At 41.0% G+C, this 17,950-nt stretch overlaps 1 protein-coding gene across 2 annotated transcripts in view; it reads right to left on the bottom strand.

Annotated features, from left to right (window-relative positions):
• Window positions 1-17,950, bottom strand: part of esamb (endothelial cell adhesion molecule b) — a 31,605-nt gene that overhangs the window by 5,672 nt on the left and 7,983 nt on the right. Inside the window, exons 1-5 of one of the 2 annotated variants that reach the window (XM_064984944.1) lie at window positions 12,520-12,607; window positions 11,601-11,732; window positions 11,241-11,353; window positions 9,294-9,495; window positions 8,791-8,946 (exon numbers count right to left, since the gene is read on the bottom strand). In XM_064984944.1, coding sequence (XP_064841016.1) covers window positions 8,791-8,946; window positions 9,294-9,420 — 283 coding nt within the window. In that variant the 5' untranslated portion in view covers window positions 9,421-9,495; window positions 11,241-11,353; window positions 11,601-11,732; window positions 12,520-12,607. Of the gene's footprint in view, window positions 1-8,790; window positions 8,947-9,293; window positions 9,496-11,240; window positions 11,354-11,600; window positions 11,733-12,519; window positions 12,666-17,950 lie in introns of those variants that run through there. The other variant, XM_064984943.1, reaches the window with a different exon arrangement.

Here is a 17,950-nt window from a genome sequence, read left to right on the forward strand (position 1 = left end):
CAACAATGCAGAGAGAAAAATAGAAAAATAATAACACAAGGAATAAATACACAATGATAACTACAGCGCTTTGCAAAAGTATTCATCCCCCTTGGCTTTTTTCCTATTTTGTTGCATTGAAACCTGCAATTTAAATTGATTTTTATTTGGATTTCATGTAATGGACATACACAAAATAGTCCAAATTGGTGAAGTGAAAAAAAATACTTTAAAAATATTCGAAACCAATAAGCTACGGAAAAGTGGTGGGTGAATATGTATTCACCCCCTAAATAAGATCCGGTGCAACCAATACCTTCAGAAGACACATATTTATTTATATAAAAGTCCACCTGTGTGCAATCTAAGTGTCACATGATCTCAGTATACAGTGGGGAGAACAAGTATTTGATAACCTGCAAAATCGGCAGTGTTTCCTACTTACAAAGCATGTAGAGGTCTGTAATTTTTATCATAGGTACACTTCAACTGTGAGACGGAATCTAAAACAATCCAGAAAATCACATTGTATAATTTTTAAGTAATTAGTTTGTATTTTATTGCATGACATAAGTATTTGATCACCTACCAACCAGTAAGAATTCCGTCTCTCACAGACCTGTTAGTTTTTCTTTAAGAAGCCTTCCTGTTCTCCACTCATTACCTGTATTAACTGCAACTGTTTGAACTCATTACCTGTATAAAAGACACCTGTCCACACACAATCAAACAGACTACAACCTCTCCACAATGGCCAAGACCAGAGAGCTGTGTAAGGACATCAGGGATAAAATTGTAGACCTGCACAAGGCTAGGATGAGCTACAGGACAATAGGCAAGTAGCTTGGTGAGATGGCAACAACTGGTTGGTGCAATTATTAGAAAATGGAAGAAGTTCAAGATGACGGTCAATCACCTTCGGTCTGGGGCTCCATGCAAGATCTCACCTCGTGAGGCCTCAATGATCATGAAGGTGAGGGATCAGCCCAGAACTACACGGCAGGACCTGGTCAATGACCTGAAGAGAACTGGGACCACAGTCTCAAAGAAAACCATTAGTAACACACTACGTCTTCATGGATTAAAATCTTGCAGCGCACGCAAGGTCCCCCTGCTCAAGCCAGCGCATGTCCAGCCCCGTCTGAAGTTTGTCAATGACCATCTGGATGATCCAGAGGAGGAATGGGAGAAGGTTGTGTCGTCTGATGAGACAAAAATAGAGGTTTTTGGACTAAACACCACTCGCCGTGTTTGGAGAAAGAAGAAGGATGAGTACAACCCCAAGAACACCATCCCAACCATGAAGCATGGAGGTAGAAACATCATTCTTTGGGGATGCTTTTCTGCAAAGGGGACAGGACGACTGCACCATATTGAGGGGAGGATGGATGGGGCCATGTATTGCGAGATCTTGGCCAACAACCTCCTTCCCTCAGTATGAGCACTGAAGGTGGGTCGTGGCTGGGTCTTCCAGCATGACAACGACCTGAAACACACAGGCAGGGCAACTAAGGAGTGGCTCCGTAAGAAGCATCTCAAGGTCCTGGAGTGTCCTAGCCAGTCTCCAGACCTGAACCCAATAGAAAATCTTTGGAGGGAGCTGAAAGTCCGTATTGCCAAGCGACAGTCCCGAAACCTGAAGGATCTGGAGAAGGTCTGTATGGTGGAGTGGGCCAAAATCCCTGCTGCAGTGTTTGCAAACCTGGTCAAGAACTACAGGAAACGTATGATCTCTGTAATTGCAAACAAAGGTTTCTATACCAAATATAAAGTTCTGCTTTTCTGATGTATCAAATACTTATGTCATGCAATAAAATGCAAATTAATATCTTAAAAATCATAATGTGATTTTTTAAATTTTTGTTTTAGATTCCATCTCTCACAGTTGAAGTGTATCTATGACAGACCTCTACATGCTTTGTAAGTAGGAAAACCTGCAAAATCGGCAGCATATCATATACTTGTTCTCCCCACTGTATATATCCACCGGTTCTGAAAGGCCCCAGAGTCTGCAACACCACTAAGCAAGGGCCACCACTAAGCAAGCGGCACCATGAAGACTAAGGAGCTCTCCAAACAGTTCAGGGACAAAGTTGTAGAGAAGTACAGATCAGGGTTGGGTTATAAAAAATATCCAAAACTTTGAACATCCCACAGAGCACCATTAATTCCATTATTAAAAATGGAAAGAATATGGCACCACAACAAGCTTGCCAAGAGAGGGCCGTTCACCAAAACTCACGGACCAGGCAAGGAGGGCATTAATCAGAGGCAACAAAGAGACCAAAGACAACCCTGAAGGAGCTGCAAAGCTCCACAGCGGAGATTGGAGTATCTGTCCATAGGACCACTTTAAGCTGTACACTCTACAGAGATGGGCTTTACGGAAGAGTGGCCAGAAAAAAATAAGCCAACGCATTTGGTGTTCGCCTAAATGTATGTGGGAGACTCCCCAAACATATGGAAGAATGTACTCTGGTCAGATGAGACTAAAATTGAGCTTTTTGGCCATCAAGGAAAACGCTATGTCTGGTGCAAACCCAACACCTCTCATCACCCCGAGAACACCAACCCCACAGTGAAGCATGGTGGTGGCAGCATCATGCGGTGGGGATGTTTTCCATCGGCAGGGACTGGGAAACTGGTCAGAATTTAAGAAATTATGAATGGCTCTAAATATAGGGGAATCCTTGATGAAAACCTGTATCAGTCTTCTAGAGATTTGAGACTGGGACAGAGGATCACCTTCCAGCAGGACAATGACCCTAAGCATACTGCTAAAGCAACAATTGAGTGGTATAAGGGGAAACATTTAAATGTATTGCAATAGCCTAGTCAAAGCCCAGACCTCAATCCAATTGAGAATCTGTGGTATGACTTAAAGACTGTTGTACACCAGCGGAACCCATTCAACATGAAGGAGCTGGAGCAGTTTTGCCTTGAATGGGCAAAAATCCCAGTGGCTAGATGTGCCAAGCTTATAGCGGCATACCCCAAGAGACTTGCAGCTGTAATTGCTGCAAAAGGTGGCTCTACAAAGTATTGACTTTTGGGGGGGTGAATAGTTATGCACGCTCAAATTGTCCGTTTTTTTTTTTATACAAAAAAAAAATATTTTGCATGTTCAAAGTGGTAGGCATGTTGTGTAAATCAAATGATACTAACCCCCCCCCCCCCCCCAATTTTTTTTTTCTTCAATTTTAATTCCAGGGTGTAAGGCAACAAAATAGGAAAAATGCCAATGGGGGTGAATACTTTCGCAAGCCACTGTGCAGGGGTATGAGGTAATTGAGGCAGATATGTACATATAGGTAGGGTTAAAGTTACTAGGCAACATGATCGATAATAAGCAGTAGCAGCAGAATATGTGATGAGTCAAAATAGTTAGTGCAAAGGGGGGGGTCATTGCTATTTGGTTAACTATTTAGTAGTCTTATGGCTTGGGGGTTGTAGCTGATCAGTGTCCTGTTGGTTCCAGACTTGGTGCATCGGTACCGCTTGCTGTGTCGTAGCAGAGAGAACAGTCTATGACTTGAGCAGCTGGAGCCTCCACCCATATATACCAATATAAAGAATCAAGAGGGGAAAAAAAATGATATATTTTCATCATATGTCCTGATGCACATCATAAACGGTTTATCAAAGCAACCCAGTAAGTCAACCAGCGCCGCTCAAGTAGAGAAGCTAAAGTTCACAATAGGATATCAGTACCTTTACTAATGACCAGACTAGAAAATCCTATAAATAAACTATTGCATACAATGTCCTCTGTCCTAAATTGTCATTGTGACAAACAGCTGTTTGTCCCTGTCCCAAAGTCTAGGAGTGAACTGCTGGCTGGGATTCTTGTTTGATAAACTCAGCATGCACCATCTGCTGTTCTCTGTGAGAGGGTCGGAGAAAATCATTACGCACGCAAAGCACCCAGACTACACAATGCAACGGTGCTACTACTAACTTCAAACTGCCTTCATTTTGCTGGACCCCAGGAAGAGTAACTGCTGCCAACCCTTACCCATTTATCCATAATAAACTATACAAATACCTACTTTCATTTCAGAATAAACAAAGTCTCTTGGGGAGATATCATTTGCATCAATGAGGATTCAATACAACTATACTAAGTACATGGCCTGACAGTGATTTGTGTGCCAGATGGACGTGTCTGTAGGTGTGTTCAATAGGCACCTGCCATTAGTAACTCTGACGAGAGGAACCAGACAGAATTGCAACAGATTAATGACAGATCAGCTCATTCTTAAACTTGGCAGATTCTCAAAATTGCACTGCAATCAAGATCCAAAGACATAGAGATTGGTGATATAAGATCACCTACAGGTCTATACCAAGAATGTATTGTACTGATAAAAATACACTGAAATCAAACTAGGAAATAACTACAGTAAAACTACAGTAGCAAGTGACTATCACCAACATTTCTACAGCCAAGATCTAAGAACGCAAGAACACAAACTGACAGCATTTATGCTAACTGTTAATTGTGCACCTTCATGTTTCATACATATTCAGAATGTTAAGACACAATCTTAGTCTACATACAAGACAAAAAGGAAGCACTTATTCTGGATTCAATCCAAACTCAATGATCTCAGCAAATGCAGCAGAGTGCACCTTGCAATCATAGTTTGATTGAATCATTGAATGTATATCATTCGATGCAATGGACCAATGACAGCCATTGTGAGAAAGTCAAGGCTTTCACTTTATCTATGGCCTTCATATGTAGCCTACCTTTACCTTCATTACTTGACTATTGTTGCCTTTACAGTCATGTACCATTTATGTTATATTAGTATATTAATTACTGTGGATTTTCATACTTTTACAACGTATTATTTGAGCATGTTATGAACAGGTTAACCTACAGTTCAGTGGTTGCTATGTTATGAAGTAGTTTCATCTTCAGGCCAGATGGCTAAGGACCAAAGGGTGGTATCACTTGATCCATACCAAAGGAAAAATGTTCTATCAAGCAAGTCTAACCAGCCTGGTCAAAGACATGTAACCTCAGATCGACTGAGCTCATAAGGGCAATGCAGATGTATACAAGGCAAAGTCATTGGTGAGGATTAACACAGACATGCTTTTGGATGAATAACAGATTCAATTATTCTAAAGGTTCAACTTTACAGCTGGGTCTGTCTAGTGGGGGGCAGGGGGCAGTTTTGTTTTACATGGGGATGGGGGGGGGGGTGACACCAGCAAGATTATAGAGAGCAATAGTAATGGCATCTTTTCGTAGGCACAAACTCAGTTATGGCTCATTTGCCAAAGCCTATGGGGGGATGAATGTTTTCTTTTTGAGGGTTTTAGGATAAACGGCAAAAATAAGGTTTGTGGTAAACACAGGCTTAGGATATCTTATACGAGCTATGAGAATCTTTGTCAGCTAACAGCACATTTGTGAATTTTGTAATCAAAACACAAACTTAAAGGCTTCATAATTTCTAAAAGTCATGTTAATTAACTGGCTGATATTATCTCATAGATCAAAACATATAAACCTGTGTTAACCTCAGACCTTATTTTCACCAATTATCCCAAAACCCCATTCTTTCCCAATTAATTTCCCCTATAGGAATGGCTGAACAAACCAGAAGTAACTCACGTCCGTTTTTTAGGACTACAAGCTGAAGAGCTCTAATATTATATAGGCTGTGGGGCTCTACAGGCTTCTGCATCCTAGAGTGGGTTGGAGGTGTATTTGTGAAACCCTTACCCATGAACCCTAGAACAAGCAAGGGCGAGGGGCATGCTCTCCATTCTGTGGTCATGCAGGAGAGAAGATTAACAGACAGTGACGGAGAAAAGAAGGGCTGGTACAGAGAGAGCGATTAAATAGGGAAAAGAGACATCAAACCCTAGCACTTACAAGGGAGTTGTAAGGAGTTGATAGTTGCAAAAGTTTGCAAGAAAAGAGTGATGAGACAGAGGTAGTAGAGAAGGAGAGACTGGGAACACAATAGAAACCCAGCATCTTAGATTGAAGCAAGAGACACATGCTGATTGATTGAGGGAAGCTCGCTATTTTAACAAACCAAAATGGCTCACGGTGTGTCAGAAATATTGTTGCCATTTTCACGGCGGAACGCAATACCTGGAGGTGACGTAAAAGGGATGGCTTTTGATTAATTAGTAAGTTGTAGGTGTGGCAAGGGCTTGACCACTCCATAGCTATTTTTAACATGCTCTATGGTATAAAATGTGGTAAATTCAAGGCATGCACAGACTTTGACATTGTGTGTTGTCATTAATTCCAATTCAGTGGGAGGGCATGAATGTTCGTCTTAGTCCATTGTGATTGGTGGAGTATAGTTTTTTCAAAACCAACAGTGACCTAATAGTAATAACAAATGTATCTAGTTTATTTGCTAAATATGTTAGAAATGTATGTATATTATAAGTAAGTATGGAATTATCTTACACAGCACTTTCGTCAGCGGGAAAAGGCCTTGTATAGGCTACAGTAGTGTAAATTGCATTGCATGTGCGAGCCATGCATGGATATGTCAATTGTTATATAAGCATGATTACATTTGCAGTTACATTGATATAGCATTACGAAAGAGAATATTTTATATAAGCTTGGTTTTAAATCAAATGAAATTAAACAAGCAGACTATTTGCGTCAATGCTTCTAGGTAGAATCGGGTCACATGGTGTCATAAATCACATCTCTTGTTCCATTGGCATATGGGCAATTTAGGCTAGACAATGTGCCACCACTGACAAAGTTATTACCATAAAACAACTAAAAGTTGCCAAATTTGGCGAAAAGAATTAGCCTACTGCTGCTGCTGGACCAAAACAATCAAAATTAACACTTGCGTTTGATAATACCAACCCCTTACGCTTAGTCAAAAGTAGAGCCCTTTAGAATGCCAGTAGAGCACGGGGGTGGAGGCTCAATGTCAACAGAGAGCATATGCCAGGTCAAAGAGAAAAATACAGAGGATCAGAGTGTTTTCAACTCCTAGAGATTATGCAGATTTGTCTGTGTGTGTTTGGTGGTGCATTCAAACCCATAGTCCTTGATATTGTGTCAATCAGGCAGTGAAACTGATAGTGTATTAGATGGGTGATCTATAGAAGAAGCGAGGAGATCAGAGAAAGAGCTATTCCAATACTTGGGTCAATCAGTGTAAGCCTCATTATTGCTCAGAAACAGCTGGTGCTTTCACGATAATTGTTTCCACTGTATTTCTACAACTCTTCACAAAATAATACAATATAACAGGCATATGTGCAGTATCGTTTCAGAAATAAACCTCAATTTGATATTTTTCTCCCTCTGCAAGTCTGACATGAGCATGCAGTGTGTATGTGGTGACGTTTCCCAGTCTATAAAGAGGATTAAGTAAGTTTGCATTTCAAAAATAAAATAAAAAAGGAGAATCCGCAATCCCACCGCCAGGCACCAACACACCACACATTAGTCCTCAACATTTTCTGAACACATCTACCAGTAAAAACATGGAAGAACAATATGCTACTATGGCTGTGTTTACACAGGCCGTCCAATTCTGATTCTATTGGCCAAGGAGCTGATCTGATTGGTCAAAAGACCAATCAGTGGAAAAATATCAGAATTATAGGCTGCCTGTGTAAACGCTGTCAGATAAATCTGAATCTCTGAAAGTATATATTTGTTATTCATTTGGAATTATCGCCATCTTATGTCAATGTTAATGGATATTTAGAAGCTAGGTATTACTTAAAGAGCGTATCAATTGATCTATTTTAGTTCTCATTTTGACAATCTTAGTGACAGACAGGTCGGCAGTTAGCCTAGTTGTTAGAGCGTTGGGTCAGTAACGAAAGGTTGCTGGATCAAATCCCAGAGCTGACAAGGTCAAAATATGTCGTTCTGCCCCTGAGCAAGTCAGTTAACCCACTGTTCCCCCGGGCACCGAAGACGTGGATGTCGATTATGGTATCCCCCGCAACGTTCTGATTCAGAGGGGTTGGGTTAAATGCAGAAGACCCATTTCAGTTGAATGCATTCAGATGTACAACTGACTAGGTTTCCTTACTACAATAACCCATATGGAGCTGCTGTGAAGAGGACAGTTTGCATTGGCTAAAAATATATTGCACCCATCCACAGTAGTGGCAGGTTTTTTCAGTGCTGGTTAGTTGTGGCTACTCTGCATCACATGGTTTAATGCTATACATTGGTGATTGATGGAGGTGAGCTATCCTTTGTGATACTCAGCTCATACAGTACATACACTGAGTGTACAAAACATTAGGAACACCTGCCCTTTACATGACAGACTGACCAGGTGAAAACTACAATCCCTTATTGATGTCACTTTAGACAGATTGAGACATGGATTGTGTGTGTGCCATTCAGAGGGTGAATGGGCAAGACGAAATATTGAAGTGCCATTGAGCAGGATATGGTAGTAGGTGTCAGGCACACCGGTTCGAGTGTGTCAAGATCTGCAACGTTGCTGGGTTTTTCACACTCAAAAGTTTCCGGTGTGTAATGTACCACCACCCAAAGCACATCCAGCCAACTTGACAACTGTGGGAACCATTGGAGTCAACATGGGCCAGCATCCCTGTGGAATGCTTTCAACACCTGGTAGAGTCCATGCACCAACAAATTGAGTCTGTTCTGAGAGCAAAAGGCAGTGCAATTCAATATTAGAAAGGTGTTTTGTAAACTCAATAAGAATTGAATCCATACTGATTGGGACTACTTAGTATTAGGATGAAACGTAACTGAGGCAGAGAGGTATTGTGATTGGCTAACATTATTGGTAAAGATAAGTGAGTACTCACTCTGCATGGGGGAAAAGAAGACCTCTGACATGGGGGCATTCTTGGTCCATTTGTAATGCGGGATGGGTTCGCCCGAACTGGACTTACAGCTTAGTGTCACATTGCCATTCAGCACAGATGACCCAGTCATCGTGCACACTGGAGGCGAGGGAGGGACTGAGAGCGAGAGAGAACAGATAGTTAGAAACAACAGATGAGTTAAGAGAGAAACAAATGAAAGGATTTGGTCTACTACAATTGACCCCCTTTTGACCTCCTGAAGTATTGTATTAATCCATTTCAATTGAACAGGGTATTGTATTTCTAAGAATGGTGGCCACACTGCCCAAGGTAAAGGAAATTTGCCAACACTATCCATCTGTTGAAGCTGTGGGAAAATATTATAGAGACAGCCCAGTGCATATGTACAAACTGTACAGTTTACACTTTTGTGTTTCCATCTCTGAGGCCTGGCCCAAAAAACATTTTTGGAAAGTGCCAGAATCTAGGCGTCCGGTCGGTACCTTTGACATTGAGGCGCATTTCTCCAGAGAGTCCGGCGGCTCCAGGGATGATGACATTGCAGAGGTATCGTCCTGAGTCTGACTCCTGGGTGTTGTTGATGTAGATGGAGAGATTGGACGAGGGCATGGACAGGCTGAACCCAACACGCTTCCTGAACTCAGGACTACCTATCCCTGGCTCACCATTACTGTAGGAGATGACCTGCACAGACAGACACGGGAAATAGTTTACAATAGGGAACGCAATGGTAGATTGTGTTCCCTATTGCAATTCAGGAACCAAATGTACTGTCAGCAATTATTTACACGGATGAGTACTCGATACTGGATCTAAACCCTACATATTTTTAGCCTTTTTCGAGCCAGCATTTGTGTTGCTTGTCGAGGAGAGAGACTAGCATTTTTGCAACACGGGAGTTTGTTGTAATGAAAACCAATGCAAGTAACTACATAAATACCGGTTCTCTCGATATACAATACTGATATTGAGCTGAAATACGATCTTCGGTGTCATCTATAGACAGTCTACACAGCCACACAGATTAACCGTACAACAGAAGTCAATGTCCTTCATAAAGATAATCCTGATGTGTATGTGCAGATGGTGGAGTTAGAATTTTTAGACTGATTTTCTGTTAGAGATAAGCTCACATGCCATGGCCAGTGAAACTACTGAGACTATCACTGAAGAAACATGCACACACACACACGTTTTCTAAACATACAGGACATACATGCAACAAGGCCACATTGTTAGAGCCATATTGTTACCGCATATTTAGTCTGGATCTATAAAAGTAAGGAGCCATCAGGCTTGATGTTGAGAATAATCCTAATATAGTCTCACACAAACAATGATGGCGTACACAAGAATTTGTTCTTAAAACTGACTTGCCTACTTAAATAATGGTTACATTTATTTTTAAATATAAATAAGCTAAACTCTAAAGGTGGAGGTAAACTAACCTTGGCACATAGAGCCTGGTAACACTGTGCCACAGTGAGACTTGAAAGGGGTGTGGTTATTTAAATTGAGGTGGGAATGGGAGCGAGCCTGCTACAGCTGTATTAGATGGGACCAATCAAAATGTATGTTCTATCACATGTTATCTTTGGGAAGACCAATTGATTCAGAGTTCGGGCATAAAGTTTATATGCACAAACTATTTCTAAAAAGCGTATTTTCAGAGTTTCCACTTTCTAAGATGCGTACGCACTTTGAATTCCCCAATGTAGGGGAGGTTCTAAGGGTTATGCTAGATTGGGATGCACTGAGGTGCTGTGAAACCAGACGGCTCGACAGAGAGAGCCGGCTGGTGGACGAGATTAGAGGCAAACCAACCAACTTTGAACTATTAATCTTCTTCATCATATATTTTTTCATTTTGTGTGAAAACTCGAATATTTAAGCACAAAAAAAAGATAAAAGATCTGACAGCTTTCAACTGTGTAGTCTCCCATCAGTGCATTGTTCCATGTTGAGCTGTTCAGCTTTACATATTCTAGTGTGAAGAAGCTCCTTTTGTTGTCTGTAATGTGTATAAAAGTTGCTCTATGTACATACAATACCTGTAGAAAGTCTACACCCCTTAAACTTTTTTCACATTTTGTTGCCTTAAATTTAATCCCTTATTAGATTTTATTTTGTTCTAAAGATCTACACAACCTACTCCACATTTACATGAAAGAAAGTTTAAGAACATTTCCCAACTGAAGAAAATGTTCTATAACTGCAATATCATAATTGAATAAGTCTCCACCCCACTAAGATCATACTTTGTGGAAGCATCTTTGGTTGGCAGCCATTACAATTGCAAATTCTAATCATTCTAATTAAGATCCTACCAACTTTACACAAATCTTAGGGCAACATATATCCATCTTTTTCAAAATTGCTCAGGCTCATTAAATTTGGTTGAGAACATTGATAGACAGCGATATTCAAACCTTTTTAAGCTGATTTCAGTCAGGACTGAGACTAGACCACCCAAGAACACTCAACATCTCTTGGAAAGCCATTCTGGTGTGTCTTTGGTATAAAAATGTGTGTTGTTGTCTCACTGAAAAACAGAACAGAATGGATGATTGAGTGGATTTTTGAACACAGGTTTCTTTCTTTTGCTTTGTCATACAGGCCAGTAATATGGAGTGAATGCAATGTTGTTGAGCCCTTTGTATTTTCAAGTATAGTGGTGGTAGCACCCTGTTATGAGTATGCTTGTCACCCGCAGGGACTGGGGAGTTTGTTAGGATCAAAAGAAATATGAAAGGAGCAAAGCCCAGGTAAAAAGTTAGAGAAAAACCCACCTCAGTCTTCTGAAGACCCTTGGATAGGTTTATTTTTCTGTGACACAATTCCATGTTTTTTGAAAAGACACACCAGAATGGCTTTCCAAGAGGTCTTGACTGTTCCTGAGTCTCAGTCCTGACTTAAATCCGCTTAAAAAAAAAAGATCAGATACAAGGCTTACATATCGCTGTCTATCAATGATCCCCAACCAGATGTACTGAGCCTGAGCAATTTTGACAAAAACAATGGATATATGTTGCCCTAAGAGTGCAAAGCTGGTAGAATCATAATGAAAATGATTCACAGCTCTAGTGGCTGCCAAAGGTGCTTCCACCAAGTTTTAATTCAGGGGGTGGAGACTTATCCAATTATGGTATGCAGCAAAATGTTTTTAAAAAGTTAAAGGGGGTGTAGACTTACTATAGGCACTGTACATGCCATTAAGATTAAGATTATTTTATTGGTCAACTGCACACAAGATCCTTTTAACCCAACCCCACCAAAAGACACAAATACAGGTCTTTGAGAGGTGTAGGAGGTTGCCACACTGGGCACCTGTTGTTGTAGGGGGTTAAATGCCTTGCTCAATAGCAGGGAATGGCATCCAGCTCACGTCGACAGATTTTTCCAGTCGAACGTGGGACCCTCTCCAACTGCTAGGCTACCTGCCGCATGGCTGAACAGCTAAAATGACTGGCCAGATCTGGGATTACAAGAAGGGGATTGGATTACTGAGAATGGGAGGTTGGTCCGGTACTTCAGAGAATAAACTAAAACTGACTGAACTGCTCCCAGCCCTGAAATAATCAACCAGCTTCTTCAACAGTTCATAAACAGTTTCTTCAACAGGGAAAAGTTCATCAGAAAAGATCCAGCAACAGTGATTTCTGTGGAAACCATGCATGATGTCTGAGGAAGAGGAGATCCCTTACATACCTGCTTGGAGTCGTTGGCCATGAAGTTCCAGATGACGCTGTTCCTGCCAATATCAGATGTGGGGCTGTACCAGGCCTGTAGGACTACCATCTGACCCTTCACCACCTCTATCTCTCTCCTGGGCATCTCCACTTGCTGGGAGTCACCTTAACACAGCAAACACACAGTCACTAAAACTCACCTGACACAGCAACAACACACAGATGGTTCCAATACACTCCCTACCCCTAATCCTTTAGTGTTGGTATATGTGAAGAATAGGTATAAGTAGGGCTGTTGCGGTGACCGTATTACCGCCACACTACCGGTCACGAGTCATGGCAATTAGGCTTCTCTAAGCTCTGATGCTGCTGATGGTCATTAGTAGCCTACCAAACTTGCTAACTGCCTGGTACACAGCACTCTATTGTCCCTCTAAATCACTCTGACATCAATGAAAATCTAATCAAACACTTCATAAGAGCCCATGAAAACGTGTTGTGCAACATTTCAATAGTCTATGCAATTGTGTGAGTGATGGCGTCTACTAAAAAGAGGATCCCATCAGCTTTCTATAGGCTAAGCCTTCTATATTTATTACTCACCTTTTTTTCCCAATACAGGTGCATGGTAAAGGTCCATTCTAAATCAAAACAAATTTCACACATACAGTGGATTCGAAAAGTACCCTTGCCTTTTTCCACATTTTTGTTAAATTACAGCCTTATTCTACAATGGATTAAATTACATCAACCTACACACAAAACCCCATAATGGTAAAGCGAAAACAAGTTTTTAGAAATGTTTGCAAGCGTGAGTGAGTGAGTGAGTTATATATATATATATATATATATCTAAATATATAAACTACCTTATTTACATAAGTATTCAGACCCTTTGCTATGAGACTCGAAATTGAGCTCAGGTGCATCCTGTTTCCATTGATCATCCTTGAGATGTTTCTGTAACTTGGAGGCCACCTGTGGTAAATTCAATTGATTGGACATGATTTGGAAAGGCACACAGCTGTCTACATAAGGTCCCACAGTTGACAACGCATGTCAGAGCAAAAACCAAGCCATGAGGTCGAAGGAATTTTCCGTAGAGTTCCGAGACAGGATTGTGTAAAGGCACAGATCTGGGGAAGGGTACCAAAAAATGTTGGCAGCATTAAACAACACAGTGGCCTCCATCATTCTTAAATGGAAGAAGTTTGGAACCACCAATACTCTTCCTAGAGCTGGCCTCCCGGCCAAACTGAGCAATCAAGGGAAAAGGGGCTTGGTCAGCAAAGTGACCAGGAACCTGATGTTTACTCTGACATAGCTCCAGAGTTCCTCTGTGGAGATGGGATAACCTTCCAGGAGGACAACCATCTCGCAGCAGTCCACCTATCAGGCTTTTATGGCAGAATGGCCAGACGGAAGCCACTTCTCAGAAAAAAGGCACATGGCAGCCCACTTGGAGTTTGCCAAAAGACACCTAAAGACACTCATACCATGAGAAACATTATTCTCTGGTCTGATGAAACCAAGATTTGTCCTTAAAGACATTTTGCCACAACTTTAGAAGTATGCTTGGGGTCATTCTCCATTTGGAAGACCCATTTGCGAACAAGCTTTAACATCCTGACTGATGTCTTGAGATGTTGCTTCAATATATCCACATCATTTACACCCCTCATGATGCCATCTATTTTGTTATGTGTACCAGTCCCTCCTGCAGAAAAGCACCCCCACAACATGATGCTGCCACCCCCGTGCTTCACGGTTGGGATGGTGTTCTTCGGTTTGCAAGCCTCCCCCTTTTTCCTACAAACATAACGATGGCCATTGTGGCAAAACAGTTCAATTTCTGGTCCTTTGCAAAGGTCCTTTGCTGTTGTTCTGGGATTGATTTGCACCTTTCGCACCAAAGTACGTGCATCTCTAGGAGACAGAACGCATCTCCTTCCTCAGCGGTATGACAGCTGCGTGGTCCCATGGTGTTGATACTTGCGTACTATTGTTGTATATATGAATGTGGTACATTCAGGCGTTTGGAAATTCCTCCCATGGACGAACCAGACTTGTGGAGATCTAAAAAAATAAAATTAAAAACATTGAGGTCTTGGCTGATTTCTTTTGATTTTCCCATGATGTCAAGCAAAGAGGCACTGAGTTTGAAGGTAGGCCTTGAAATACATCAACAGGTACACCTCCAATTGACTCAAATAATGTCAATTAGTCTATCAGACTTCTAAAGCCATGACATCATTTTCTGGAATTTTCGAAGCTGTTTAACCTGTTGATGCTCTGGGGGCGCTATTTCATTTTTGGATGAAAAACGTTCCTGTTTTAAACAAGATATTTTGTCACAAAAAAATGCTCGACTATGCATATAATTGATAGCATTCGAAAGAAAACACTCTGACGTGTCCAGAACTACCAAGATATTTCTGTGCGTGCCCTAGAACGTGAGCTTCAGGCAAAACCAAGATGAGACGGCATCCAGGAAATGAGCAGGATTTTTGAGGCTCTGTTTTCCATTGTCTCCTTATATGGCTGTGAATGCGAGAGGAATGAGCCTGCCCTTTCTGTCGTTTCCCCGAGGTGTCTGCAGCATTGTGACGTAGGCAGATCATTGGAAGATTGACCATAAGAGACCACATTTACCAGGTGTCCGCCCGGTGTCCTGCGCCGAAATTGGTGCGCAAAAGTCACCTGCCAGTATTTTTCCATGGGATACAGAGAGGAAAGCAAGCTTCCACGAACTGCATATCAATGAAGAGATATGTGAAAAAACACCTTGAGGATTGATTCCAAACAACGTTTGCCATGTTTCGGTCGATATTATGTAGTTAATCCGGAAAAAGTTTTACGTTGTAGGTGACTGAATTTTCGGTTCGTTTCGGTAGCCAGACGCAATGTAGAAAACGGAACGATTTCTCCTACACACAGACGCTTTCAGGAAAAACTGCGCATTTGGTATGTAACTGAGAGTCTCCTCATTGAAAACATCAGAAGCTCTTCAAAGGTAAATGATTTTATTTATTTGGTTATCTGGTTTTTGTGAAAATGTTGCGTGCTAAATGCTACTCAAAATGCTATGCTAGCTTTGCATACTCTTACACAAATTAGTCAATTTCTATGGTTCAAAAGCATATTTTGAAAATCTGAGATGACAGTGCTGTTAAGAAAAGGCTAAGCTTGAGAGCAGACGCATTATTTTCATTTTATTTGCGATTTTCAGAAATCGTTAACGTTGCGTTATGCTAATGAGCCTGAGGCTTTAGTCACAAACCCGGATCCGGGATGGGGAGTTCCAAGAAGTTAAAGGCACAGTCAACTTACTGTATGTTATCGTGGAAATTTCCTGTATTACCAAATCATGAGAGCAAACCACACACAAGTCAGAGTTATCATAAAGTTCATCTTTAATTATATGAGCTCCATCACAACCCTGTGACTCTCAGATCAATTCAGTGTCTATAAATGTATTCTCTGAGTGTCAACATAATGGCAACTGAGATCCTTTATAGCAAAGATCCACCGCCCTAGTCAACATGACAAATAACAGATCTTAAGAACATTACACAAAGAAAGATTTTACTTGAGAGGAGTATCCCATCGCCAGACAGTATTTAGCTATAAATTATTGTTCAGTTTGGTCTCCTAAACGAAGCTCTTATCTCGTTCTTGGTACAAATTAGTAACAAGACATTACCTCATCCAATGGTATATATATCAATTGTCATTTTAGACACCCTCCTGGACAAGATCACAGAGATAGAGTGACTGGCACACAGACATTGTGGAGCCACCTATCTGGTTCCCCATGTATCACACCATCCCTTCACATGGTTTCGGAATAGTTTATAGACACATTCACAGATAAGACTAACCTTTCCCATCTCTGGGGCCCAATGTAACTTAGCCCTAGCAGGAAAGGGATAACTGCAAACTGCAAACAGTATTATCCAAAAGAAGACATTCTAATTACAAATATCTCACATAAGCATGCAATAAAATGAATAAAACATCTTATAAATAAATGTTACCTCAAGAATCCTGATTCTGCCACGACAATGTAAAACTTCTGACCCAATGCAATTGTGATAGTGAATTATAAGTGAAATAATCTGTCTGCAAACAATTGTTGGAAAAATTACTTGTGTCATGCAAAGTAGAAGTCCTAACTGACTTGCCAAAACTATAGTTTGTTATTAACAAGAAATTTGTGGAGTGGTTGAAAAACAAGTTATTGACTCCAACCTAAGTGTATGTAAACTTCCGATTTCAACTGTAAATGTGTTATTTCAGTTTTTTGTTGTAATAAATTTGCCAACATTTCTAAAAACCGGTTTTTGGATTGTCATTATGGGATTTTGTGTGTAGATTGATGAGGGCAAAAAACGATTTAATTCATTTTAGAATAACTCTAACGTAACAAAATGTGAAAGAAGTCAAGGGGTCTGAATACTTTCCGAATGCACTATATATAGAATAGTCTGATGGGTAACAATACTGGCCTTATCACGTGTTAATTATATATTATCACTTGTGAATGATGCCCAGCATCAGAATCAGTCTGATTCCAAGATGGCATAGCAGATCAGACGTCTTTGGTCCTCGTCTTGTCCCATATATATATATATATATTGTCCCATATATATATGGGACAAGACGAGGACAAAAGACGTCTGAACTGCTATGCCATATATAAAAGTTGTAAATATATATATATTTACAACTTTTTTCACATCTTTTTTCACATACATTTTTTAATTTTCCATAAACTCATCTTCAAAACACTCTCCTGCAACCCGCCTCACCAATTTCTATTTATAAAAAAGTATTATTTGCCTCAGATCTGTAATCCTCCAAGAAGCTAGCCAGAAGCTAGCCAGGAGTTAGCCAGAAGCTAGCCAGCTTCTTTACTGGCAAATCGTTAATATTCAGCTAACCACGGTTTGTGGTCATCAGCTATCCTTTAGCTCGAAAAACTATCGCCAGTTTTGTACGGCGCAGCGCGGCTCGGAACGGAACATACCGGACCAATTTTTCTCTCCGTGTCCCTGGATTTCAACCGCTAACTCTGGACATTCATACCCGGATCTCACAGCTAGCTCGCTGCTATCCGTGTGATTTTCTTCGATTCCGGAGCAAACATCAGTTATTCCGGAGCTAGCCAGCTGAAGAGTTCCATCAATCTCTCCTGGGCTACAATCACCTATCTGGACCCGTTTTACTGCCTACGCAGAGCCCCACCGGGCCTTCACAACTGGACTGCCGACGTTATCTACCCGAAGGAGTTATCCGGCTGGCTTCTCCGTCGCGACGTTACCTGAACGCCCATCTGCAGCCTGCTAACCGTTAGCTGTCTTATCGGCTGCTATCTGAATAGACAAATCGGACAATTATTATTATTTTTTTTCCTTTCTTCTTGGGCCTCTATAACTATATCTATTGTT

This window comes from Oncorhynchus masou, chromosome 13, assembly GCF_036934945.1.
Source record: "Oncorhynchus masou masou isolate Uvic2021 chromosome 13, UVic_Omas_1.1, whole genome shotgun sequence".
Taxonomy (NCBI): domain Eukaryota; kingdom Metazoa; phylum Chordata; class Actinopteri; order Salmoniformes; family Salmonidae; genus Oncorhynchus; species Oncorhynchus masou.